The sequence below is a fragment of the Phocoena phocoena genome, chromosome 1, assembly GCF_963924675.1.
Source record: "Phocoena phocoena chromosome 1, mPhoPho1.1, whole genome shotgun sequence".
Taxonomy (NCBI): Eukaryota; Metazoa; Chordata; class Mammalia; order Artiodactyla; family Phocoenidae; genus Phocoena; species Phocoena phocoena.
This window is the reverse complement of record NC_089219.1, coordinates 111,610,824-111,636,416: the sequence shown is the minus strand read 5'-3', so window position 1 is coordinate 111,636,416 and position 25,593 is coordinate 111,610,824. Positions and strand designations below refer to the sequence as shown.

At 53.9% G+C, this 25,593-nt stretch overlaps 2 protein-coding genes across 3 annotated transcripts in view; both read right to left on the bottom strand.

Moving 5' to 3' along the window:
- Positions 1-1,778: 1,778 nt before the first annotated feature.
- On the bottom strand, positions 1,779-6,577 carry SLC27A3 (solute carrier family 27 member 3). 2 transcript variants are annotated; one of them, XM_065888190.1, is made up of 10 exons: positions 5,594-6,577; positions 5,039-5,248; positions 4,541-4,699; positions 3,853-3,977; positions 3,383-3,577; positions 3,186-3,276; positions 2,878-3,076; positions 2,532-2,629; positions 2,276-2,406; positions 1,779-1,955 (listed from the first exon to the last, which is right to left on the bottom strand). In XM_065888190.1, exons 1-10 carry the CDS (start codon positions 6,243-6,245, stop codon positions 1,779-1,781), a joined length of 2,037 nt encoding a protein of 678 aa, XP_065744262.1. In that variant the 5' UTR covers positions 6,246-6,577. The 2 variants fall into 2 exon arrangements, with proteins under 2 accessions (XP_065744262.1, XP_065744260.1); XM_065888188.1 differs by having other exon boundaries at positions 1,779-1,850; positions 5,594-6,245.
- A 1,882-nt stretch (positions 6,578-8,459) lies between these two features.
- The window catches only part of INTS3 (integrator complex subunit 3), a 37,859-nt gene continuing 20,725 nt past the window's right edge, over positions 8,460-25,593 (bottom strand). Inside the window, exons 8-30 of the mRNA XM_065873497.1 lie at positions 24,483-24,612; positions 23,105-23,202; positions 21,519-21,710; positions 20,466-20,553; positions 19,882-19,961; positions 19,331-19,422; positions 18,880-18,986; positions 17,977-18,096; positions 17,468-17,597; positions 16,949-17,003; positions 16,617-16,720; positions 16,038-16,082; positions 15,699-15,818; positions 13,955-14,108; positions 12,819-12,887; positions 11,876-11,951; positions 11,327-11,440; positions 10,891-10,939; positions 9,645-9,812; positions 9,208-9,308; positions 9,015-9,087; positions 8,654-8,810; positions 8,460-8,537 (exon numbers count right to left, since the gene is read on the bottom strand). Of these exons, the coding sequence (XP_065729569.1) occupies positions 8,460-8,537; positions 8,654-8,810; positions 9,015-9,087; positions 9,208-9,308; positions 9,645-9,812; positions 10,891-10,939; positions 11,327-11,440; positions 11,876-11,951; positions 12,819-12,887; positions 13,955-14,108; positions 15,699-15,818; positions 16,038-16,082; positions 16,617-16,720; positions 16,949-17,003; positions 17,468-17,597; positions 17,977-18,096; positions 18,880-18,986; positions 19,331-19,422; positions 19,882-19,961; positions 20,466-20,553; positions 21,519-21,710; positions 23,105-23,202; positions 24,483-24,612 (2,400 nt within the window). The remainder of the gene's footprint in view (positions 8,538-8,653; positions 8,811-9,014; positions 9,088-9,207; positions 9,309-9,644; positions 9,813-10,890; positions 10,940-11,326; positions 11,441-11,875; positions 11,952-12,818; positions 12,888-13,954; positions 14,109-15,698; positions 15,819-16,037; positions 16,083-16,616; positions 16,721-16,948; positions 17,004-17,467; positions 17,598-17,976; positions 18,097-18,879; positions 18,987-19,330; positions 19,423-19,881; positions 19,962-20,465; positions 20,554-21,518; positions 21,711-23,104; positions 23,203-24,482; positions 24,613-25,593) is intronic.

Genomic DNA, 25,593 nt, shown 5'->3' with positions numbered 1-25,593 from the left:
ATATTTTTTCTTTTATTTTTTGGCTGAGTGGCTTGCGGGAACTTAGTTCCCCAACCAGGGATTGAGAACCTGGGCCCCAGCAGTGAAAGTGCCGAGTCCTAACCACTGGACCGCCAGGGAATTCCCTGAAATTTATTTCATTTTTGATGCTAAGTCTTTAAAACCCGGTGTGCATTTCACACTCACGGCACATCTCGCTGCAGACCAGCCACATTTCAAGTGCTCACTGGGCACATGCAGCTGGCAGCTACCATATTGTACAGCACAGATTTCGACCAAATGAAACAGGGATTGTGTGTGCCTCTAGTCTGTTGGTGACGCCGAACTGGGTTTGTTGGTGGAGGGTGGGACAAGGTGTATGTTTTGGAACAGAAGGGTTAGCCATAAGGACCCAAAATTGGTGATGGGGTGCGTCCCCAGACCTCTCAGGTTGGGGAGAGGGGTTGGAAGGGGAAAGATAACCCAAGGGAACGTAGTAGAATTTTTTGAGGACCCACAGCTTAAAACAGGGGGAGGGGGTTTTAGTTCTAAGACAAGCAGCAGTTTCAGCATTGCAAGCTTTTAGATGATTAACTTTTTTTTTTTAACCTATCTTGAATCATAGTTTTATTTATTTATTAAAAATTTTTTTTTCTTTTTCTTTTTGGCCACACAGCTTTCGGGATCTCAGTTCCCCAACCAGGGATTGAACCCAGGCCACAGCAGTGAAAGCGCAAGTCCTAACCACTAGACCACCAGGAAACTCCCTGGTGATTAACTTTTTTTTTTTTTTTTCCGGACGCGCAGGCCCAGCGGCCATGGCTCACGGGCCCAGCCACTCCGCAGCATGTGGGATCCTCCTGGACCAGGGCATGAACCCGCGTCCCCTGCATTGGCAGGCAGACTCTCAACCAATGCGCCACCAGGGAAGCCCCTGACTAACTTTTTTGACGCCTCCTTTAGGGGCCAAGGACAGGACTTTTCCCTTTTGATTCCCCCATCCCTCTGCCACCACGTGCATACATGCACTCTGAGTCCAGCTCCAAAACGGGCCTCAGGCAAAATCTCCCCAGAACCTGAGGGGCCCCACCCTGGGCTGCTACTTCTGGGAATATAGAGCTAAGAGTGGGTAAAATCGGGAACATTTGAGTTGGGGGGCTGAGTGGCCGCACCCTTCCCCCTCACTGGCTGGCTTATCAAAGCCAGCCAGTGAGGGGAGAGGGAGTTTCCTTTAACTCAAAATCAAACCTCTGTTTTGCCCGGTTGAGACCCTTCCCCAGGCCCCAACCACACGTGAGTCTGTGGAGATGTTTTGGCTGTCCACAGGGGTAGCATTTGTGCCTCTGTCTACTTCGGCCATTTGAACCAATCCCTTGGGTCCTCCGGCTCCCCAGAGAGAGCAGTGGGGGCCCTGCACTCAGGGAGTGAAACTGGGACAGGATATCCACAAGCACAGACAGACATCAGTCATCAGGGGTTTTCCAAGGACAAGGATCACACGGGGTCACCTGAGAGGAAAAACACTGAGGTCCAGACACTGAGCTCAGGCCACATGGTCAGGGCAGGAGCGCCTGTGGCTCCGGGCGGGTGAAAATGTCTGTGGGAAAAGCAGTTCCACAGACAGACAGGGAAGCGAATATTGTAGATGAGAAAGACAGAGCCAGATGGGCTCTGGCCACATTTATTACAAAATAAAGATTACAAACCTGGTATAGAAGAGATCCCTGACGGCGGCTGATACACCTGCAATAACCCCACCCCACAAAGTCCCTCCCTCAGGCACACTGGTGTGGAGGCTCTCAGATGCGAAGGTCCCCGGCCAGGAGGGCACTGTACCGGGCAGGTGTGAGGGGCAGGTAGGCGCCCCCAGCCTGGTCCAGAATGTAGAGGGGGTCGGACAGTGCACTTGGGTCAAAGCCCTCCTTTGCCATCCGAACCTTCTGCTGCTTGAAGGTCTCTGTGGTGGCCAGTGACTCCTGGGGAGGGGGAGGGGTCAAAGGGGGCTGAAGGAAGGGGTATTCTGCCCCAGTGGCTCAGGGAAATCGCCTGAGTTTCGTTAAGGGGCAGGTCTGGGGGAAGGGGGGGATGAGGTCAGGGTTTAGGGGAGGGGGTGACAGGGAAGAGAAGGGGCCAGGCCTGGAGGATGGAGGGGGTGAAAAGCATGTGTCTGGAAAGGAACTGTTTCTTCTCTTCACAGAATGTATTACGTGGGGGTCCCTTTGTGGGGTTTGGGAGCCACTGACTGCTGCAGATATACGGGGTGAGGTAAAGGGTCAGGGCAGGAGTGGCTGGTTACCTGAAGCCTTAGGAATCGAGGCCGGGCATAAGGTGGCAAGTTCTCGGAAACACGGACGTAGAGCTGCACAAGGTCCAAAGAGTGGGGGGGACGCAGAACCAGGGCTGCCATCCCAGCCCTGCCTTCGTGCCCTGGTGGGCGTGGGGGGCAGGGTCAGCCATGGTAGCTGACCACCACAAGGCCTCATGCTCCCTGCGCCCAAGTAATACCACTTCAGGGTGGTGGGCCGGGTCCCCGCCGCCCCATGGCTGGGCACCTGGCACAGTGACTCCGTAGACGTTCACCTCCTGAAGAAAATCCAGGGCCTCCAAGGCCTCAGCCACCTCGGTCGTGGCCACATTCTCCCCCTTCCACCTGCCAGAGAGCAGAGATTGGAAACTGGGAGTCAGGGGTCTGGGCCTAATGAGATTGGTGGGGAGAGAAAGAGGTCAGGGATGAGGGCGAGGTGCCAGAAGGTCTTGGGGAAGACGTGTTTAGGAGGTTGGAGATGAGAGCTTAGGTGAGAAGCTGGGTTGGGGCAGATTAGGGAGTGGAGGTTTAGAGGGTTTGGGTCACAGAGATGGGATGCCCAGGACAGAAATCAGAGAGTTAGGGGCAGATACCTGAAGGTGTCTCCAGTACGATCGTGGAAGCGAAGAAAGCCCTGGTCGTCGCAGACCAACAGGTCCCCAGTGTTGAAGAAAACATCCCCAGGCTGGAAGACATCCTTCAGCAGCTTTCCCCGGGCCAGCTCTGGCCCCCCAGCATAGCCCAGGAACGGTGACTGCTGGTTCACGGGGGCCACCAGCAGCCCTGGCTCACCTGGTAGAGTCACTGGGGTCAGGGGGCCGCCGCCCACCACACTCTCCAAGTCCAGTCCTCCTCTGCCAGCCAGCTCCACCACCCCTACCCACCCCGCCTGGACACAAACCTGGAGATGTGGCCACACAGAGCCCCTGGGTGTTCCGAATCGGCTCCCCTGTGGTGACATCATAGCGAATCAAAGAGAAGGGGAAGACATGCTGGGGGAAGGGAGACCCAGGCACTGGGTCATTTCAGTTGCACGAGCCCCCTCCCCAGCAGCCCCCCGACGTTCCACAGGTTCTCCAGTTTCCTCCTGTAACTCACCTTGTAAAGCCAGGAGGCGCGCCCCACAGCACCCTGCTGTCCTGTGTAGTTGAAAGTGGCCACGTTGCCCTCTGTCAGTCCATACGTCTCCAGCACCTGCAGGGGCCCGAAGCGCCTCACAAAGCGCTCCCAGGTGTCTGGTCGCAGCCCGCTGCCCACCACCAGCCGGACCTTATGTCCATGTTCTGCCTTGCTCTGAGACAAGTGGGGGGAGGGGCAGGAGCTTCAACACCAAGATGCCAGCTCCCCCAGGTGCAGCCCTGTCTCCCACTCTCCTTGCACCACTTCCACTGTGACCTCCTTGAGGTGCCCTAAGCACCAGAATCCTACCAGCCCAGGCTCCTTACCCTCCCTTTCCATTTTCTTCTTGCTTCCTCTCCCTCCAACTCCCAGACAACCGTTTCAGTGTCCCCTGCCAAGTGCCCATCTCCCTGCCTTCGTGGCTCTGCCCAGGATCTGTGCCCACGCACCGGGGGCTGGTTCACAAGGTATCGACATAATTCCCCGATGTACTGGAACACCGTCACCCCGTGCTGCTGGCAGTCCTCCCAGAACTGACCAGCTGAGAACTTGGACTTCAGTACCACTGTGGCCCCTGCCAGAATCAGAGAGGGTGAGGAGGAAGGAAGGAGGTGAGGTTAAGAGCTGGGGGGTGGGGGGGGGTGAGGAGTCCTGACCCCCTCCTTCTCAGGCATCAGCCTTCACTGTACTGTAGTTCCCCGGAAAGGCCTGGCTGTGACATTCACACTTTCCAAAGGCCAAGTTGGCCCTCATCCTTTCCCACCGTTAATGCCCTCTCCCTACTTCCCATCCCCAAGCAGTCCATCGTCTGAACCCTGCCCCCAAGCCACAACCCTCTTCTCCATTTGCCTCTTCCTGGGCTGACACTCACGGCCCTCCCCTCCCCTGGCGCCTGGAGTTCTGTGAACTGCATGGCCGCCCTAGTTGCTCAGCCTGTAGGTCTATGCAGGTGACGCTTCTGCATTGAACCAGGAGCTCCTGGAGAGGAGGCCCTGCCTCCTTCCTCTGGATTCTCTACCCTGAAGGACTCAGGAAGCATCCCCAAGTGAGCACACCACAGTAGGTACTTAATAAATGTCTGCTGGCATAAACATCTGCCGGAGGGCTGAATGGGGGGTTGGGGTGGGGGAGACTGACCAATGCCCAAGCATCCCACGATGCCCAACAGGGAGCCAGACATGTGGTAGAGTGGGAGGGCAAGGTAGATCACATCCTCCTGGTGGGCGCCGCACAGCTGGTAGAATCCTTGGCATTGCAGGACCTTCAGATGACTGATCCGAGCGGCCTTGGGGAGGCCTGGGGGGAGGGGGAGATCAGGGGAAGGGTCTGAGCTCCAAGCCTTGTCTCCCCCTTTGGCCCTGTTGGGTTTCCCACAGAAAGCGGCAGAGGCAAGGCTGAAACTAAGAAGAAGGCAGGCCAGGCCGTCCTAGAAATGTGGTTAAGTTCGGAGAGGTGGAGAAATGAAGAGGGGTGGGAGGGTTGGCGAGACAGGAAATATGGCCGCTGGAATCAGCCTCCTCTCTGGGGGCTTTGGAGAAGTGGACTACGAGCTGAGGAGGTCACAGTTCCTGTTCCCAGGCCCCTGCCTTCCTTGTCTTCAGTTTCTTGGAGGTAGATATCGTGTCCAGCCCTCACCTGTGGTGCCAGAGGTGAAGATATACAGGCACGTGTCCATTATGTTCTGGGGGGCAGACAGGTACCCGGGCACTGGCCCATCCACTTCAGCGGAGGCCTCAGCCAGAAAATCGGTGATTCCAGCAGGATGGGTTTCAGAGCCTGCAGCCCACAGGTGGAGCCCCATGGCTCTCAGGGCTGGCAGGTCAGGCTCCAGGGACTCCAGGAACTCTGGATGGGGCGGGAAAGCATAGCTCCACAGCTCTACCGCTACCCAGAAGCCTTCCCCACACTTTACCCCATTTGTTCCCCCACCCCCACCTCGCAGAGCTCCCGAGTGAGGCTGAAGAGTATGGTACGGACGTGCCATAATGGGTCTGGGACCTGGAGCCCAAGTCTTTGGAAATCCTTGGGAAACCAGAGACCCAGCTTTATCCCTTTGCGAACCCAGAGACCGGCCTCCTCACCCTTTCGGAACCCCTGGCCTCCTTCCCAGCCCACTCCTTCTTTGCGCCCCTCCGACACGCCCCTTTCTGTGGCTGGCCCCGCCCCGTCGGTCGAGCGCTCCAGCCTTACCTGGCGCCAGCACGAGCGCGCGGGCGCCGCAGCTGCGGAGACAGTGCAGTAGGGGACCTCGGCGCAGAGCGGTGGGCACAAAGGCCACACGCAGGCCGGCCTTGGCCAGCCCGAACCAGAGCCACAGGAACTCTGGGCAAGCGGGGAGCAACAGCGCCACGATGTCCCCAGGTGCCAGAGGGGCCGCGCCATCGCCTTCCCGCACGGGCCGCGCAGCTCCGCTTCCGGCCGCCGCGTCTCGTACGCCGTGCACCGCCCGCTCGCCTTCCCCGGCGCCCCCCGCGCCGCTGTCGCCGCCGCCGGGCCCCCCGTCCCAGCCTCGCGCGCGCAGGAAGGCGCGCGCAGCCCGGTTGCTCTGCCGCTCGGCCTCCGCGTAGCTAAAGCGTTGCGCGCCGTGAATGAGAAAGGTGTGCGCGGGGCGCTGCCGGGCCAGCTGCGCGAGGCGCCAGGCCAGGCTGCAGCCCCCCTCTGGACCTTCCGGGTCTGCGGCAGCCGCGGCCAGGGCGCGCGCTCGAAGGGCCCGTTTGCAGCGTAGGGCGCGCACCGAGAAGGCCAAGTCTGCCGCGAGCCAGCGCAACTGCGGCCACAGGCGCAGCTTCAGCAGCAGCAGCGGCAGCAGCAGCAGCAGGGGTAGCAGCAGGAGGGCGGCCATCGTGCCCGCTTCCTCGACTCGGCCCCGTCTGGCCCCAGCCGCTCGCAGACTGCCCAGATACTCCCTTCTGAAAACCTGGGGCCGCTGGTTCTAGTGCTGAGACCTCTCCTTCCCGGGAGCGCGCGCGCTGGCACACGCCTCTTCCCACCCAGCCCCCCACCTCCCTCCCCACGGGCGGAGAGCAGAGGCCCGGGAGGAGTACTAGTGGGGGGCGGCCCGCACGCCCGGCCCTCCCCACAGCTACGCTCCGCCCTAGGCGCGCTCCCTCCCGGACGACTCGCAGCCCGCACCCTACCAGGTCCTGGGCGGTGCTCACGCCTTCCCTTAATCCCAGGATCGGGTCCGTTTTAGGTTTTCTCCTCAAGGGAGGTCTAGACATCTGGCTGGACTTTGGACCCCCGGCCAGAGAGCCAGGGCACTAGGATCCAAGTCCATCTTTCCCTTTCTTCCCGTTTTCACCCGTGACAGGAGGGTGGCACTGCTCTCCCAAAAGAGACTGAAGAACTCGGCCCCTTGCCCACATGGTGCTCCAAGTCCCCGCACGAAAGCCGGAGCTATGCCCTCCCTCCAGCCGCCAGGAGCAGCAGCAACCCCAGAGGGGTGGTAGCCGAGAGTGAAGTAGGGGAAAGGTGGAGGCCCAGACAGTCAGATTTCTGGAGGGGCCACGGCGGAAGCCCCTCCCCTTGGGCAAAGGTACAATAACTGGGGCCAGCCAGCTAATGCTTTCCATCCTAGTTTTAATTGCGGCAGAGAAAACTGGGGAACGAGCGAGGAAGGAAAAAAGGAGGCCTCCGGGAGTTGAAACGTTCAAAGGAAGGAGTAGCAGCTTTGAGGGAAGGGAGAACCTGGATTCTGTAAAAGACAAATTTGCAGGCTGAACAGGAGGAGCTGTCTGCAGTCGGCCCAACTGCACTCCTCTCTCCTCAGCCTGCCCCTCACAACCTCCCAGGACAGCAGGGGAACAAAAGCATAGCCAAGGAGCTCTTTTCTGCCGGTACACATGTATGGGCAAGTGGCCAGACTGTGGAAGAGAGTTCTTTTTCCCAGGTATCTGAACTCTCTCCCTCACCCCCAAGCATTTAATCCTCCAGTAGTTGGTAAGCACAGAGTATGACAAATACCGGCTTTTGGAAGCCTCTGGTTTCTTGAGAGATGGGTAAAGACAAACAGCCTTTTGGGAGGTGGTGCCAGCATCAATTCCTGCCTCGCCAGGTCAGTGCCTGGCCTGCACAGCCAGTGGCAGCAAGGATGGGGGCATAGAAGCAAGAAGGATGGGGGCAGGGGGTAAAGCCAAGCCTTCTGCTCCAGACACAGAAGGAGGTGGGCAGGAAGAGAGAAGGGGAAGCTGTGAAGGGGGGGGGGGTGTCCATTAAATCAAGACCACCTGTACGTGCACAGGGTAAGTGGGGGCAGCAACTCTGGCACAAAAGAGGTTCTGGCTTGTTTTATTGTCATTTAAAAACAACTTTTAAAATGCGATTATCTCTGCCAAAAAAAAGAAAGAAAACAAAGACAGAACCAAGGAAATGTGACCATTTGACAGTTCTGTGGAACATGTCTCTGGGACTCCCTGGGCTCTGGCCCGACTTGAGGTGCCAGCTTCAGGCCAGCACAAGCCTCCAGGTGGGGCTGTGGCCTCCCTCGCAGGTTCCTTCCCAAACACTTGTGGCATCTGGCCCATGGAGAGGAAAAGGCGACTTGACCATGTCACAGATTAAATGCCCACTTCATACTGGTGTATGGAGGGCAACTATATAATGCCTGTTCAGAGCAAATCAAGACCTGAAGGGGGAAGTTGGAAGGGGCACCCACACAGTCTTCACTCTCATCCTAGCCTCTCTGGCCAGCTGCCCCTCTGCCATTTCTCTTCTCTACTGAAACACTTTTGGGGGAAGCTGGGGGAGGGGGCAGGAGGCTGAAGACTTCCACCACAGTCCAGGTTTTGTACAGCCTCTGGTTTCAGTGGGAACCCCAGTATCAGTGGGAGCAGCAGTGTGATGCGGCTGGAGGCCCCAGAGAGGAGGGAGGAGGGACTGGGGGCTGCACGGCAGCTTCTCAGGCTGCGCTGAAGGAGGCAGCTCGTCCTTCTCCCAGGGTGAGCTCTGGGATGGGGACAGGGTGTTGCCCCTACGATCTCCCCAGCCCCTATTAACCTCTGATTCACCAAGGAGGGGAGGGCAGTCCAACTGGGGGTGGAATGGGGAACACAGGGCCTCAGTCACTGTCAGACCCCACTGCAGAGGACCCCTTCCGTTTCCGCTTGGTGGGCTTTGGTTTTGTGTCTTCTTCCTCCTGGAAGAGATGGAGGGGAGGGAATCACTAGCCTGGGCAGCGGCTGGCCCCAACTCTACCTGCACCCCAACTCTCCTTTTCCTCCTGTGCATGTCTTGCACGGCCAGGGGTCTCACCGAGGCACTGCTGGAGCCTGACTCTTCCTCAGCATTGGGGGGCTGTGTGGCATTCTTTCGACTTCGGGGGCTGGACAGAGCTGCTTTTCGCCGGCTCTTGGGTGGCTTGGTGGAAGAGTCCTCGTATTCCTCGGCCAGGGAGAAGAGATCGCTGAACCTAAGGGAGAGAACAGGCTCTCAGAGGGTGGGGGTCCTGGCCCCATGGCCATCCTCCCATCCTTTTCTCTGACCCCATGCCAGGGTCTCCATTTGTTCTCAACTCCATGGTCTTGCTGGTCACTAAGTTTGTGTCCCCAGCAGGCCACCCTCACCCAGGCCTTCTCCCACTACTTCCCAAGGCCCAAAGTGCAAGGAGCCTCACTTCATCTTGTGGGCTTCGTCACAGCTCGCCTGGACGTGCTGCAGAGCCTGCAGAATCGGGGTCTGGCTGAAAACTAGAGGGAGGGAGAACAGGGAAGGAGGAACAGTGAGGAGTCTGAGAGCTGCCCCGCCCGGGTCCACGGATGGTGTGAGCCAGGGCAGTGCCATGCACTCGGAGAGGGCAGAAAGCATACAGTTCTGCTTGGTGTTGGTCAGGTTGAGACGCAGGTTGTCCAAGTGCTCTAGGATCTGCTCCAGAGTCAGCTGGGCCAGCTTGCTGCTGGAACTCCTCAGGCTGCAGGGAAGTCACAAGAGCCAGAGTCTGAGCTTGGGGTGATGGCTCCAGGAGAATGAGACACCCTCCCCCACTGAGGTCCCTCCTTAAGGCAGAGGCAGCCCATACGGAGAAGGGGACAGGAGGGCTGGGAGGGCCAGGCAGGGTAAGGGAGGTGTGCCTGGAACAGGGACCAAAGACAAGGCACTAGGAAAGGAGGGGAAGGGGCCACAGTGGTCCTGCACGCCAGGTAGCTTCACACCACTAGATGTCGCCCACAAGCCAGGCAGGGACCGAACTGCAGGGCCCTGGTGCCGGCCTGTGGCCAGCGGGCAGCCCTGGCGTGGAGGGTCCCACCTCTGCCTCTTGCGCGGGAGGCTGTTGTTCTTGATGAGCAGGGACTTGATGTGCTCAGCCAGCAGCTCGTCGTGCTTCATGCACCAGTGCCTCAGGATGCTGGTGGTGAACTGGTCGTCGGGGTGGCAGGGCCGGCTCAGCACCATCTTCACCATCTCCTCACTGGGCCTGGGGGCGCGGGGAGCCGGGCGCCCTGCTCACACAGCTGGCCACAGGAGCCCCTGGAGCTCTCCCACTGGCTTTTTCCCCAGACCTCGGCCTCCCCATCCCTGCGCCACCCCCAACTTGCGGCAGCTTCCTACTCTCACATCCCTCTCCTTCTTCTCTTTGGGCCAAGGAATGCCTGGTTTCATCCTCTGCGGAAGCCAGGAGACAAGAAGTGAGACTCTTCAGCTTCTGTGACAGTAGAAGGTGCGTGTGTGCGCGTGCATGTGTTGGCAGGGAGGCCCACTAAGTCTCCCGCACTTTGCCCAGGACAGTCAGGAAGTGGGCCAGGCAGGTAGGAGGACAAGTGTGTGGTGTGTGCGTGCTCCCCAACCCCTGCCCCACTGGGTGGGTGGGCCACCCTGGTGTCTAGCCCTAGGAAGGTACAGGGGAGGTGGCGGGAAGCCACAGCCCCCACGCAGCCCTCCAACCTTCCCGCCTCCTTTAGGAAGTGCTGGACCGTGTCTACTCTCCCAGCCAAGAGAGGAGAAAAGGTGGAAGGAAGGCAAGAAGGTAGGAAGGAAAAGATATACAGCTGTGGCCCCATTTATCTGGGGCTTTTGGAAAAGTGCCTGTGATGGAGGGAGGGGCCTCTGCCTTCTCGCCCTCTCCGCCCCACCCCTGGCAGGGAGCACAGGGGTCCAGCTCGCCTTGCTTTCCGCAGTTTGAGCGAGGGGATGGTGTCTGGCCCCCCTACTCTGACCCTTCCTCCTCTTGGATTAGCCGCATGGTGGCCTCAGGAGCACGGGGGAGGGGAGCAGAAGCCACCGGGGATTAGAACTGCTGTGGCAGCAGGAAACGGGGATGTCCGGCCCCCACCTCTGAGGGCAGCTCCTGGTGGGCAGGGGGGTAAAGTCGAGAGGAAGCCCAGATCCCAAAGGAGCTGCTTATTTGTAAATCACTTTGGGGGAAGGGTAGAATAAGCAGATGTCAACAATAGGAAAAAACACGGCCAAAGGAGCAGGACAGGAGCCCTTTATATGGCAGCATCTCTTGGTATGTTGAGATTGAGGACTAAAGAGCCCCCGAGGGTGGAACTCACTTCTCTCTTCGGAGCTGAAGCAGTAGGCAGGACAGGGCCTCTGGGTGCTCTGTGGGGGAGGGGAGAGGCTGTTCAGAGGAATGCAAAATTCCAGGAAGAAATCCTGGCACCTCTCCCATCCCCCAACCAACAGCCACTGCAAAGAGCAAAGATAATCAGCAAGAAACCAGGAAGAACAAGCCCCTAACCCACTCCTCTAAAATCCCAAGCCACCTGAGCCCCAGTCTAGCACCTGGCTCAGAGGAGGCCTGCAGGATACACCTAAGGGGCAGAAGCGACTGACAAGGAGCCTGCCTTTTTGCACTTGGCACTTTGGTGGGAAGGGGGACAGTGGATCTGGGCTCATCTAGAAAGAAGCTCAGCAGCCTAAGCCTTGCAGCAGCTGGACTGGGAGTGCCCTCTCCCTGCCATGTTCCACACCCACAACCCGACTCACCTTTGTACTTGAGGTGCTGCAGGATGGGGATTATGGTCTCCAGGGGGATGTTGTGGGCCAGGAAGAGCTGCCAGGCACAGTACTGCTCAAAGGTTTCCCAGTCCAGGCTCTGGACTGAGGAGACAGAGAAGAGATACCCTCATTCATATTCTCAATCTCCCTCTCTCTTTCTCTCTCTCTCTCTCTCTCACACATACACACACACACAGACAGGGCTAATCCACTGACTATCAGCACCCCAGGCAGGGATGGTATAGGGGTGGAGACAGTGATCCTAAGACTACAGCAACTTTCCCTTTCACACAAAGCATAGTTCCGAAGCCTTCATACAGCTTCTGTAGTCCCATCAGCCTTGAGGCTGGAGGGCCAAGGGACTTTCACAGAGCAAAAAACAGATCCAGACAGACATTGCCTGAGGCCACACGGCAGGGTGGAATGACATTCTATCTCATTCTCAGCCCCGGAACCAGCTTTCCTGTTACTAGAAAATACACAGGGCTGCCACCCCTCTCTCTTCTCCCTGGGCACCTCAGGGCTTTGCTCACTTACTGAGTATATTGAGGACTGAGTCTTTTCGAAACATGACCAGGTTCCCCATCATCACATGGCAGACCAGCTCCTGGAGCTAAGGGGGAGAAGAGGAAGAAGGCAGAACCCATTTGGTTCTAAAAGAGGCCAGGAAGCTAGTATGGAAGCAGAAGCAGGAGGGCTCATTCAGGGAAAAAAACAGAGGAAGTGAAAACCTGGTCTTAAAGGAATGGGGAGGAAATGGCACATGACGGATGCCAGGGGCTTTGAAGGATGAAGGGGATTGGCAAAGGGGCAACTGGCTTCAGTGGTAAACACAGGCCTATTCGGAGCAAAAATAGTTAAGAAAAACTACCCCTTGTGTCCTGATGGCGGAGGGAGAACAGGCAGCTTCTCTACTTGGATGTAGTCTGGGCCTCTGAGCCATCCCAGCCTGTGCTGAGGGAAGGGCCACGGGGGGCGGAATTACAGGTGTGGGTAGGAAAAAAGCAAAGGAGGAAGGGCTCTTGAGTGCTACGCTTCCCCATCTATGAATGGGGCAAATGAGCGGAGAGAAGGAGCAGAAACGGGACCCCAGTTGAGGCCTGAGAAGGGACACAGGCCAAGCTACAGCCTCGTAGGGACCTATGCATGATAGAAAGGTCAAATAGAGATGGTCTGACCATTTTCATTCTGAGCCAAGGGGAAGACAGACTGAGAGCTTAAAAACGCAATCCCCTCGGCTTCCCGGAAGAACGGGAGTGCCCCCAAAATGTGGACAATAAGGGGAACTCCAAGCAGGACTGGCATGGCCCCAGCTCGCCTCCCAGGGGCTCTGCTTTCCTTCCCAGCCCCCAGGGCCTAAGGTGCACAGAGCTGCAGCCAGGAGCAGGGTGCCTGAGAACACAGGCTCCCTGTCTGCAGGCCGAGGGGGAGGCAGAAGCCCGTTTCCCCAGGCCTCTCGGGATGACAGCTCTATGTTCACCTGTGCTGAGTCAATAACGGCCACAATCATGTTCAGCAGCTCCCCACTCCGCAAGGTCTCATCTGGAAACTGGAGGAAAAAGAGGGAAAGTAGGGCCTAAGTCCAAAATGCACACCTCAGCTTTCACCTCATAATTCATCGCCTCTCCCTACCACGTGCTCAGGGGATGCTGGGCTAGCCAGACATGGGGTCCTAATATAAATCCCTAAACAAAGATCCAAGAGTTATGAAGCTGGGAATTTAATCCTTAAAGAACCCAAGTTTTTAAATCTGTGTGTGCACACAGTGTGTGTGTGTGTGTGTGTGTGTGCGCACATGCATGTGTAAGGAAAGGAATGAGGAGCCATCTAGAGACAAAGCTAGAGCTGAAAGGGACTGGACATGGTGGTTAGTTAGCTCTCTGTGGAGTGGTGACAGAATTAGCATTTGCATCTCTGGCAGCAAAGAAATCCAGTCTATACTAACTCTTGCCAAAGACGAGAAGGTGTAGAGAGTGTATATATTTGGAGAGTGTGCAGGGTATGGGGTAGGCAGGGTCCCTTCTGGAGAGGCCAGTTCACCAGGGAGGGAGCTGGGCATCTGCATCCCTCCTCCCTCCAGTTTTTGGCTGACATCACTCTTCCTCCTGTTATGCCCTGATTTCCCTGTTCCTGGTAACTTTCATCAAGAGGAGGAAGAGCTGATACCTCCTCCTATGTCCCAGTTCCTAGAGGAGACTCTTAGTGAACCAGGGAAATGAAAGGTGAGTCTCCACTACAGAGGCCCCGGTCTTTGAGAACCATTAGAGAGATCGGAGGGTGAGCCATCAGACGGCAAGAGGGCTTTGGATACGTGAACACGGATCTGGTCGGGGGCCCTGTCCTGGGTCCAGAGCATGGGGCCAAAGCACAGGAGACAAGTGTATAGGCCCAGACCCCAACTCACACAACAAGAATTCTGGGGGTTTTAGAGATTTTTCAAGTTGATAAAGAGAGGTAGAAGGAGGGGACGGCTGTGGTGTGGGAGGAAAGGGCCTACCGAGGCCAGCAGGGATGGGGAGAGGAGGGTCAGGGTTGTGTGCCATGAGATAATGCAGTCTCCCGTGAGCCCGCCGGCACTGCTGCCCCATCCCCGTGGACACAGATAGAGGTGCTGACCTCTGTGTAGATGGAGGGTGTGAGGTGGCACAGCAGCCGCACGTCGTCCTCCTGGCAGGCCTTCATGTCCATCATTAAGCAGGTGTGCAGGTCGCCCAGCTGGGTGGCCTGGGCAAATGACTCGTACAGGTTCATCTTCCCTGCGGCGGCTTTGCTGCAAGACCAGTTGGGCCTCAACCAGCAGCCTGACCCCAGCCCACAGTCTCAAACATCTCCTAAGTAGACCCTCACTCTAGAATCCCTTTGCTGCCCAAGATGCCCTGGGCTAATCTCTCTCATGGCCCCCCCACTGCCTTCCCTCCAAGGACTTGGTGACTTATGGGAATTAGGAGACACTCTTCTTTCTCCCCATCTTTCCCCAGTGTTCCAGACAGGGCTCAGACCACAATTAGTGAAGAAGCTACTATCTGGTGACAGTAAAGAACAAGAGAGAGAGAGGGCTCAGGTCAGGTTAGAGAAAACTTTCTCTCCTGCTCTTTGGGCTGTGAGCAATGAGGGCAATAACACATAGAGACCCTGAGACTCCTACCTCACACGATATACAAAAAACTTAACTCAAAATGGGTCACAGGCCTAAATGTAAGAACTGAAACTACACAACTCTTAGAAAAACACATAGGAGTAAAGCACAAGTGACAAAAGAAAAAATAAAGTGGACTTGATCAACATTTAAAACTTTTCTGTTTCAAAGGACACCATCAAGAAACTGAACAGACAACCCACGGAATGGGAGAAAATATTTGCGAACCATACATCTGATAAGGGACATGTATCCAGAATATTTGAAGAACTCTTAAAAATCCACAAGAAAAAGACAAATACCCGATTAAAAAATAGAGATTCGAACAGAAATTTTTCCAAAGAAAATATGCAAATGGCCAATAAGCGCATGAAAAGATACTCAACATTATTAGCCATCAGGGAAATGCAAATCAAAACGATGAGATAGCACTTCATACCTATTAGGCTGGCTATAGTCAAAAGCCAACAAGTGTTGGGGTGCATGTGGAGAAATTAGAATGCTCACACTCTGCTGGTGGGAACATAAAATGGTTGCATCACTTTGCAAAACAGTTTGGCAGTTTCTCACAAATTTAAAAACAGTTACCATTGGACTCAAAAATTCTATATACTCAGGAAAACTGAAGACATCTGTTCATGCAAAAAGTTGTACATGAATGTTCACAGCAGCTCTGTTCACAACAGACAAAAAAGTGGAAACAACCCAAATGTCCGTCAACAAGTGAATGGGTAAATAAATTGTGGTATATATCCATACAGTGGATTATTTAACCATAAGAAGGAATGAAGTACGGATACACACTACCAACAGGGATAAACCTTGAAAACGTTAGGCTAAGTGAAAAAAGCCAGTCATGAAAAATCAAACACTGTATGATTCCATTTATATGAACTATGCAGAATAAGTAAATCTATAGAAACAGAAAAGCAGATCAGTGTTGCATGGGCTGGGTGAAAGGGAGAATGGGAAAGTGACTGCTAATGGGTGTGGGGTTTCTTCTTGTGGTGATGACAACGATCTAAATTAGACAGTAGTAACAGTTGTGCATCTTTGTCAATATACTAAAAACCACTGAATTATACACGTTAAAGCTGTTATTAACACACACACACAGAAGGCCCTGGTGATGACAGCAAAGGGGGATGGGGACTCAGGTATGGTAGGACAGAGGCTCTCCAGGATGCTTCCCGGCACCTTCTTAAACGTGGGGACCACACCCACCTGGCCCTTAGGTAGTAAAGCAGGTGGTAGCCAATCTTGGGCTGCTTCTGATACAGCTCAGAGAGAAGGTCCAGAAGCAGAGAGAAGCTGCTGTTGTCTTCCTGCATCTGGCATAGGTTCCTGGAGTGGGAGATGGGAGTACGGAGGACAGCTTTACCTAGGGGAGACTCTCCTATGGCACTTCAGGGGGCATGGCTGTCTGTGCCCACTGCATACCCCTCCTCCTGGAGAGGGAGCCCCACTACCCCAGGACAGAAGCATAAGTGTGCTGATAGGGAGGATGGATGGCAGAGCAGCATCTCCTACAGCTGGACCTAAACATGAGGTAGAGAGGCTTACCTAAATATTAGGTAGAGAGGCTTCCCCACAGATTCCTCCAGGGACCTACAAGAAGAGGGTGATATATGAGAGTCCATGTGAGGGGTGGAAGGGTGGCTTGCAGGCAGATATTATGGAGAACCAGCCTGAGGCTAGATGCCAGCCTGCTCCTTTCCTAACCAACGTTAAACTTCCCACTGCCCCGGAGGCTTGCTTACAGAGAAACCAGGTTCCTAACACTGAGCCAAAATCTAGTTGTTGTCATTGCAAGTGAGATTCTTGCCCTTCAGGGCGGTTCCAGGCAAGGGTCCAATCCCACCTGAAGCAGCAAAGGCTGGGGCTGCTGGGTGCAGCAGCAGGGGCAGGACGCACAGGAGGGGTGCTAGTGCACTGCCCCAGTACGCTCGCTGTTCGGCAGGCAAAAAATAAATCCTCGTTTAAATGAATCAGTATGTGTGAGAATAAAAACAAGTGAAGAGATGATTTTTCCCAAGTCCTCAGCAAGGTGCCTCTAGGACTTGGGTCATCCTTCTAGCTCCCTGAGGCCGAGGGGTGGGGGTGGGGTGGGGTGGGGGAGTAGTCAGGAAAGATGAGCCTTACTCCTCAGTGATCTCCTCGGGCAGCACCTCCCCTCGAAAGTGGCCCTTGAAGAGCTCCTGTAGGCAGGAAGCGAGGACAGACAGCTGCTCCGAGTCAAAGTCTTCCTGGGTGGTAAGACAAGGAGGGACTATCACCACCCAGGCCCAAGCCTCACTGCCCCCACTACCCAGAGCCTCTGAACTCGTTGGCTTCTCTCTCCAGGATCAGCCGGCCCCTCCCCCATCAGAGGGGGACCCATCTAGAGTAGGGGAAGGAGGCAGTCAGATGCCTGTGGGGCTTTAAGCTGGGCAGGCTGGGCTGCTTCCTCCCTTAGGGGGTGGGTTCCTCCTCACCTCCAGGACCTGGTCCACGATTTCCTGCATGACCTCACACTGGGCCTCTGTATCACTGCAGTGCAGAAGGGAGAGGAAATCTCAGGGACGTAAATGATAGCAGAGGGTAGGACACACACCCAGAACGGCGTGCTCAAGCACACTCCCGTGCACAGAGAAAACAAAGGAGCTCTGTGGGAATCAGGGCTGTGGCTGAGGAGCCCTCAGGGCAGAATCTGCTGCTCTCTGGGCAGAGGCCAAAGACACGGGAAATCCCCATAGTCCTGCGCTTCGGATCTCAGAGGCTCTTCTACTCAGAACCTTGGAGTGAGAGCCTGGGATGCTGGGGAACATGGCTGCCTCCTCCCAGCCCACACCCTCCAACCAAAACTGCAGAAGGCATCTCCCTTGCAGCTTCAACCACCTCTCCACACACCCCTACCACGTCCCCTCCAAACCCACCACTCTGCCACCCCACTAAGCTCCAGGTAGAAGTCCAGGGCTGGACCTCCGGAGTTTGAGAGCAGGGCCGGCACCCACCTCCCCTTCTGAAGCTGGAGCACTTTGTCCCTCAGGGACTCATCCAGCTGGTCAAGGTAAGGGGTGATATCGACTGGCTCTTCCACCACTGTCTCCTTGATTGGGTGGAAGCGAAACTCTCTCTTCTTTCCTGAAGAGAGTGATTTAGGAAAGAATTCACTTGGCCCAGACACGAGAAGCAGAGACAGCCCCCTGAACAGTTTGGCCCTCCTGACATGCGCCTCGTGTGCACCGTTGACCCAGAGCTGTGAGTGCCTGAAGCACTTCCCTGAGCGTGTGCGTGTTCTAGCCTCAGGAAGCAAGAGAGGGCAGGGACCACTTCTCCTTTTTACCCTCCTGCTTCAGTGCCAAGTGCAGGGTTCTGCACCTTGGAGTCTCATCCAGGAATCCTGTTAACAAAACTAACTCAGAGAGGCAAAGATGACAGAGAGACTGCAGAGAGGCTGCTCCTGCCAACCAGTGCTCTCGGGATTGACACAAGGCTGAACTACCTCTGCTGCCAGCCTCACCTTTGCTGTTGAGATCCTCCTCATCGTCACTAAAGGCTGCCTCTGCGTTGTCATAGCAACTCTCATCCTTGTCTGACATGTGGTTGTCCATCTCCATGGAAACTGGCTCCTCAATTTTGACTTGGGAGTAAAGAAAGACAAGGCATTATTTGATGGCCTCTGTCCCATGCTCCTGGGAAAGGGAGACTAAAGGACAAGTGGGAGGAAAAGGAGTCCATGACCTAAATGGAATATGAATTCTGGAAGGACAGGCGTCTTGTCCTTAACCCTTCAGGGCTTTTGGTGGGGATTTTGCTAGGAATGAGAGCAGCACAGAACCTGCCTCCTCTATGCTCAGCTGAGGATCAGCAAGTAGATAAGACCAGGTACAGTCCCAAGTGCTCTTTAATTTAAAACTAAGTTGGGAAGCTCTGCTTGGCTTAAGCCCTTACCCCAGAACAAAAAAGGAAGGGGATGTGTGTTTGTGTGTGTGTGTGTGTGTGTGTGCGTGTGTGTCTGGAACTGGAAGCAAGATTTGAGACCCAATATGACAGTCTCTCATCAGAGGCCAGGATCTGGGGCTGGGAAGAGAGAAGAGATGGGCAAAGCTTAAGTGAGATAAACGCACATTCCATGAAGGCCTTCTACCTACTGAGGAGAGGTTAGTAAGAGAAAAAAATTGGAGTTAAGAGAGCAAGAGAGCTTAGTGAAAAGCAGATAAGATTAGATGGAGAGGGAGAACCAAGGAAGATGACACAAATATGAATAAAAGAAAAAACTAGGGAAAGAAAAATTGAATGGGACAGTGTCACAGGGTAGAGCACTACACAGGGGTGACATCCTAAGCAAGGGTTCTATAGTCTGGGCGCCCTGGATGTCTCCATCCCTCTTTTGAAACAGGTGATGGAATGGATGGGTCTGTACCTTCCACAGGTGGGCTGGGAGAACTGCAGAACTCAGGAAACTTCTCCCTCAGCATGGCCCGCAGCTCCTTATCCAATTTAGGGTTGTCAAATAGGGGAGCCAAATGCCTAATGGGGAACATGAATGATGGTCAGTATCAGAGCTCCTCACTTCTAACGCAACATGGAGTTAAGCAAATAGGTTTAAGCCCAACTGGAACAATTGGGCCATACTCAGATCCTTGGGAAGGGTCACCAGGGCACAGGGAAGGCATTTGGTGCCCTCTGCAAGAGAGAAATTCCTCTAAGAGTCAAGAGGACATATGCCTAGCAGTCTGCGGTGGAGCCAGTACTTTTTATACCTCTTGAGGGAAAGGGTCAGCAGTGGTACAGCAGTATCTGGATGTGCCCGACCTAGTGAAAAATGAGAAAACAACCCATTTCCCTGCCCCACAGACACATAAAGTCCTTACGCCAGGACCCGTTTCTCCACAATGTGATTGAGGGAGGAAAAGACACCCTGCCGCACATGGCCCTCCAATGGTGGATAGAAGTTGGGAATGATCTGAAAGGGAAGAAGAGGAGGAGCGAATGAGCACAGGACTTTCCATCCAGAGTGTTCTGCTGAACTAGATCTAAAAAGCTGCTTTGGTTTTAATCAGGAGACACTGGGAAGTATGGCTGCAGAAAGGACTGGAATGTTCCTGATTGTCCTGTGCTGCTAAAATGGGAAACTCCTACTCAACCTGGCTGCTCCTCAAGGAGACCAGATTTTACCTTGAGTCATCATCCTTGAAGCTGAGAAACCCAGTGGAGACATGGAAAGATTCAACTGGAGACAGTGGTAATGAGGAAAAGAAGCATTCACTAACTTGGGAGATAGGACCCATGGCCATGACCCACTTCTGCTCCCACAGTCAAGGGGCACTGGGAAGACCTATGCACTGACCTACAAGGTTAGAAGGGACACACACTTAACTCTGCTCAGGTAGCATGGGGAGAGAACGAGGGCTGTGGCACTTACGCGGCACATGAAGTCCAGGAGTGTGGCGGTGATGGCGGGGTGGGGCTTCATAGAGTGATGCATGACCAGGATGGCTGGCTCTGGAGAATGTGGGATTAAAGGGCCCCCCACATCAGACAGTCTATTTCCAGCTCCATACAATGAGGTATCAATATGTATGAATGGCTCCAGAGAAAGCTATGTCTATCCCCGTCCCCTTCGTCCTGCTGAGCAGACCCAAAAGCAGACAACCCCCAAAACAGCTCATAGCCCTCGTCTCCCTTCTTGTCCCCAGCATTCAGCTTGGAGGAGGGAGGTAGTAGGAGAAGAGAAGCAGGAGCTAGCACAGCCTTTTCCTCTGCCTGGGCCCTCCCCACTCAAGCCCAAGCCTAAGGCTATGGGCCGAAGGGGGTGGAATGATTGCTTAGCCTCATCAAAGCAATTTTCCTTTTAGGTCAAGGGAGCAGTGATGAGGAACAACGGAACTGCTCCCAGATAAGCTGCCTCCACACCACGCTGCCCTCAGATTTATGGCCACTATCACTGAGACAAGGCAGCAGGGCTTGGGGGATGGGGAGTGCTGCTGCCGGGTCTTGGTCACATACCTATGTTCATAATGCTATCCTTGTCTGGGCTAAAGAACAGCCAGTCGTAAAACAAAGCCAGCTTGGCATTAGAGGCAGCGACGTTTGACTGGAAAAAAAAGAAGAAAAAAGAGGGCTAGTTTCATCAACCAGCTCCCTTTCCTTCAGAAGCCCAAGGCAGATTCCAGGGCCCACGTGACTGCTCCATCCATGAAATTCAGTTTCTAGTGAGACAGGGTAGAACACCCCGCAGGGTTGAAGGCACCCAAATCTGTATATGAGTGTGAGTACCCTGTGGTCTCACCAACCAACGGCCTGGGTTCTCACGCATTCAGTAGAACACATCCTTGATCCCACAGGGAGAACAGCTGGGCCTAGTGGGGCGGTCCCCTGATCACCCCTGAGCCGAGACACTCAAGACTAGCCCCGCAGCTGCCTGTGCTGAGCTCCCCAGGCACATTCCTGAAGGAAAGACCCTTAGGCATAGCTTGTTGTTATATCTGAATCAGCACATTCCAAGGACCCAGTCAGATGGGGGAGGGGGAACTCTGTCAGAAGAGGTCAGAGGGCAGCTAGATGCCAGAGAACAAGTTTCCCACCCCGGGCACAGGGAGGAAACGCTGGGAAGGAAATGGCTCCACTGCGGATTCACTATGTTTGGAGAAGGGAAGTATCCAGAGCTGATGCCAAAAGGCATGGAAGTGAGGGTCTAAGGAACACAAGACCTGAATCTGAGTCAGGAACAATTCAGAGGAATAATCACATGTGGTTTCTGGAAGCTGATAGGAAAGACAGGGATGCCTCAGAAACCCAGGCTTGGAGATTGGCAGTAAAGGTATAGATGAACCTGTTCAACCCTAAACCCACATGGGAAATAAAAAGTGTAAGTAAACTTCTAGAGACACTAAGGGAGGCGGGGCAAAGGCTGAGGCACTCAGGAAGAAGAGAGCGAAAGAAGGGTCCTTAGCGGTCGGGTGGCCCAGAGGGTCAGGAAGAAGCATGGAAGTGTGAGACACAAGGGAAAGAGGGGCCCTTCACCACCCAACAGCCTCCACCCCATGCCCAGCCCCTCACCGTGCATGTTGTCAGAAGCCAGCCAATGATGGCCCACCGGGGCAAGATATCTGAACTCAGCACTTCATTAGAAGGGTGGACAACCCCACAGATGTAGCGAATGAGGTCACAGCGCAGAGACTGACTGTCTGGGGTTGACAGGTACTGGCGCTGGAACCAATCCTGGTATCGCTTTTGTTGACCAAACCGCACCTGGGGGAAGAGGACGTTAGAAAGAAAACTGGGAAGGGAGGGTGGGGTCTCTGGACAGAGGGAAATGAGCACCATTCAACTCTAGGCTTGACCTAGACCTCAATTTCTTCCCACAACTTATTCATAAATTCGTATTGTCTCTCAAGTCTCCCTGCCTTTGGGAAGACATCCTGATTTAAATCTTCCTTGATTTAAAAAAAAAAATGTGGTCTCTGCAGCACTGACTGAAAGCTTCCTGAGGCTGAATGACCTAACAGGATCATTATCCAAAGCATACAGACTCTCCAAACCTTGCATCAAGTCCTTCCCCTAAACAGACTCTAAGTGGATACAAATAGCAACCCTAAGGGGAAAGATCTAGATTTCCTCTTCTATTCCCAATTCAACCAAAACAGAGAGCAGAAAGGTTAAAAAAAGCAAAAAAACACTAAACCAACACCGTCCAATAGAACTTTCTGCAATACAACTTTCTAGATGGTGGCTACTGAGCACTTAAAATGTAGCTACTCCAACTGAGGTATTGAATTTTAAATTATATTTAACTAATTTAAACTGCAACATGTGCCTAGTGGCTACCACATGCGACAGCCCAGATCTAGACAGTTCTCCTATATGACTTGGGAAACCGTAAGTTGGCTAGAGCAGTGGTTCCCTAACACCAGACTGGCTGCAGAGGGATTGCTGCCTGGAAAGTCTGTTACAAATACAGATTCCACAAGTAAATTCTCTGGGAGAGTAAGACCCAGGAAGGTGTATTTTTTTTTTTTTTTTTTTTTTTTGCAGTACATGGGCCTCTCAATGCTGTGGCCTCTCCCGTTGCGGAGCACAGGCTCCGGACGCGCAGGCTCAGCGGCCATGGCTCACGGGCCCAGCCGCTCCGCGGCATGTGGGATCTTCCCGGACCGGGGCACGAACCCGCGTCCCTTGCATCGGCAGGCGGACTCTCAACCACTGCGCCACCAGGGAAGCCCAGGAAGATGTATTTTTAACATGCTCCTCAAGCAATGCTGCCATAATTCAGCCATGTTTGGAAACCAAAAGGCCGTAGCTCTCTTCCTGAGAGGTCATGGTTCACCCAGAGGAACCGTGAGTTTAATTTCCCAGAATGAGCACCCTCACTCTACCCTTTCACAGCACATTTCCCACTTGTAAATTACATTATTTGTATACAAGTATTGGTTTAATGACTGCTTTAGGTAGACTGAAAGCTTCACAAGAACTGGAATTGTAAGCCTTGCTCAACACTGTATCGCCAGTTCTTAGCTCCATGCCCAATCACACACTTGACCATCCCTCCACCCGGCAGTAACCAAGCGTAAGACATCTACAGGCTGAAGGAAGAAGCCTAGGCCGGCACCTGCAGCTTCTCTTCCTGCTGCAGTAGGTTAGCTTACCCGGGATGTCATGAAGAGGAGCTTAGTCTCCATGTCTGGGGTTAAACGACATGCTAGGAATTTTCGAGATGTTCTTGACTGAAGAAGCTGTAGGATACCTGAACCAAGGGTGCAAGGGAAGAGAAAAGAGAAGGCTGAGGATCAGAAGGAATAGAAAGCAGGTGGGCAACCTGAGCCAGGTACTGATGGCCAGTGGTCTTGCTCATGGGGAAATTCTAAGACATGACCAAGAGGTCAAGCACAGGTATAAGTTGGGGTTCTAACCAGCACCTGAATGATCTGCTCCAACCAACCACCATCCCCAGGACCAAGATATATTCATTCTTTTCTTCTACTGGCCATCCAGAGCCCCCTACTCACTTCACTCCAGGTGGCAACATGTGGGAAAGTTAGGGAAAAATACGGGGAGCCCTAGCCTCTCTTCCTGCTCCTGACCGTCCCATCACTGGGTCCTGGGATCAATGTGGGTTGTGGCATAAGCACGAGCTCTGGAGTCAGACAGACCTGGATCCAAATCCTGCCTCTGACACTTACTAGCTGTGTGGCCTTGGGCAAATTACTTAATCTCCTTGAACCTCATTTTCTTTACATGTAAACACGGAAAGTAAAATATCCATCTTACAGGGGTGTCCTGAGGATTAAATGAGTTAACATACATGAGCCCAGCACACAGTAGGCACTCAAAACAACTCAATACACGTTCAATATAAGAGCAGTACAACATAAGGTAAAACCAGGGCTTTCTTCTGCTTTCCTGACTACTGCACTAATGTTATGCGTGCACATGTACGTGCACACAAGTGCGTGCTGGACGCGGGGTGGGCAAAGCTGCACAGTCACTGTTTCGACCATGAGGACCCTGGGAAGGGTAAGGGAAATGTAAAGGGCCTTGCTGGCAGAGGCACACAGAGACTCTTTTCCTCCCCCGAAGAGGATTTTGGCCAAGCTGGATCCTTGGAATTCAGAGGCATGACTGCTCCTGGGGAGAGGCCTTCGCTTACAGGACAAATTCCAGCCCCTCTGCTGACTCAGTCTCACAAGCTGACCTCTGACACCCCTGACAGACTCAGTGAAGCTGGAAACCGGTCATCAGCTCCCCTCTTGAGCCAAAGAGCTGCCGGGACAGGAGGAGGAGGAGGATCACAGCTCTCTGTCTCACTTTCTCTTAAATGACAGCTGGAGCCTGCCAAGTAGGGGCTGTCTGGGAGGGAAGCACCTGAACTGTCTGTGTGCCCTGCCGTTCCTACACCCAGCTGTGCTTGGCAGAGACTGCCCAGTCCCAAGCTTCCTCAATCTGACTGCCAACGCTCTCCTATCCACCAACCTCTGCCCTCTTGACGCCACCTCTCAAGGACAGGCTGCCCCAACCCTTGCTTACCTGTGAACTGAGGACTCAAGGCCTGAGGGTTATGGATAATATCTTTCCAAAGCAGTTCAAATTCTGGTATCCTGGCAACATTCTGAAGTAGTCTTACGAGGTCTCGGCCAATCATCAAACATTCCATGAACTACATGGGGGGGATGGCAGGAAACAGGAAAGAGAATAGAAACATGGATTGTTTACCTGTTGCAAGGAGGAAGGAACAACATGTTCTAGGCAGGGGAGGAAAGAGGGTCGAAGGGGTTATATGATTTTTTCTGGAACCAAGGGTTGGCTCCAAGCTGTTCAGGGGAAGACAGCTGAAGTGGGGGACTGATATCAAGGATGAGAGGTTACTGGAAACTGCGGAAGCCCTGCTGGTTTTCACATTAATCCGTTGCCCTGTCCTCTGAGAATTGTTTTACTCCGGGTCAAGGGATACTAAGACTCAAAAAGGCTAGGGCTGGCAAGCTGAACCCCAGACATCTTACCCCAGAACTTGCTTGGTCCAACAGAACATTCTATGGTAATGGAAATGATTTCTATCTGTGCTGTCCAAAAGGATACCCATTAACCACAGATAGCTAATGAGCACTTGAAATGTGGCTAATTCAACTAAGGAACTCAATTTAAAATTTTTATCTAATTTCAATTAATTTTCTTTTTTTAGGCCATGCTGTGTGGCATGCGGGATCTTAGTTCCCTGACCAGGGAATGAACTACGCCCCCTGCATTGGGAGAACAGAGTCTTAGCCACTGGACCGCCAGGGAAGGCCCTAATTTCAATTCATTTTAATTTATATTGCCACATGTGGCTAGTGGCCACTGCATTAGACAGCTTAACTCTAGCATCTGTCTCCCTTGGGAGATCTGACAGTGGACAATTCTCAATTCCACGTGATCCTGGCAATTACCCAGGTGGGTAGGTGGGGGAGACAACCTAACAGTGGGAACACAAGACAGCTTCTGTCTGTGGTGTGCTGTGCAACAGTGTTCATGAAGCTGACTAGGAAAATCCCTCGGATGCCAGCGTAACCGGCAGCATTCTAGGAACCAGGGCTACTCCACACTAATTTCTCCATCCTTCTATCCTAATCTGTCTTTTTTTTTTTTTTTTTTTTTTTTTTTT